Consider the following 629-nt stretch of genomic DNA (forward strand, 5'->3'; position numbering starts at 1 on the left):
TTTATTTTTCTTTGAACCACTGCATTAAGACACACTAAGAATTATTGTAATGATAATGATGATACGCTACGTGTTGTGTGTTATGCTTCTTGCATTGTATTGTACTTGCAATTTCGTGTGTGCTAATACTGAAACTCAAGTTGAAGTTAGTGAAACTCAACCTGAAGGTGGTGGTACTTCGAACCATGGGGCTCGACAGGCTGGTGGTGCTGATGCTGCTGGAGTAGGTGGAATGAAGGGAAAAGGTGTCTCTGGAAATGAAGAAGAAGAATTGGTACACTCTTCCATTAGCGTTCACCCTGAGGAGGAAGAAGAAAGTGATGGGGAAAATAAAATGAGACAAGGTCCAGTTGGTCCTCAGGGCCCTTCAGAAAACCAACGACCAGGAGGGAATACTCAGTCTCCCCGTCAACCTGCCAGTCCATCACAACCAGTAACAGGAAATACAAACGACGGTGCTCTTTCTCCATCAGACAATCAGAACGATCAAATTCAAGCTGGAGGTAAAGCGGTTTCGCAGGAAAATGAACAAGTAGTTGCGAGAACGGAATCAGGAAATAATGGTGGATCCAATTCTGGCAGTGAACAGAATACTGTTGGCTCTCTCACTGCAGAACAACCCAATGCTA

At 44.0% G+C, this 629-nt stretch overlaps 1 protein-coding gene across 1 annotated transcript in view; it reads left to right on the top strand.

The window, feature by feature from the left end:
- Nucleotides 1-49: 49 nt before the first annotated feature.
- The window catches only part of TM35_000551360 (uncharacterized protein), a gene marked incomplete at both ends in the record, with an annotated part of 636 nt that continues 56 nt past the window's right edge, over nt 50-629 (top strand). The window contains one exon of the mRNA XM_029030801.1: nt 50-629. This exon is cut by the window's right edge and continues 56 nt beyond it. Within this exon, the coding sequence (XP_028877933.1) occupies nt 50-629 (580 nt within the window).

The sequence above is a fragment of the Trypanosoma theileri genome (genome assembly GCF_002087225.1).
Source record: "Trypanosoma theileri isolate Edinburgh chromosome Unknown TM35_Tth_55_V1, whole genome shotgun sequence".
Lineage (NCBI taxonomy): Eukaryota > Euglenozoa > Kinetoplastea > Trypanosomatida > Trypanosomatidae > Trypanosoma > Trypanosoma theileri.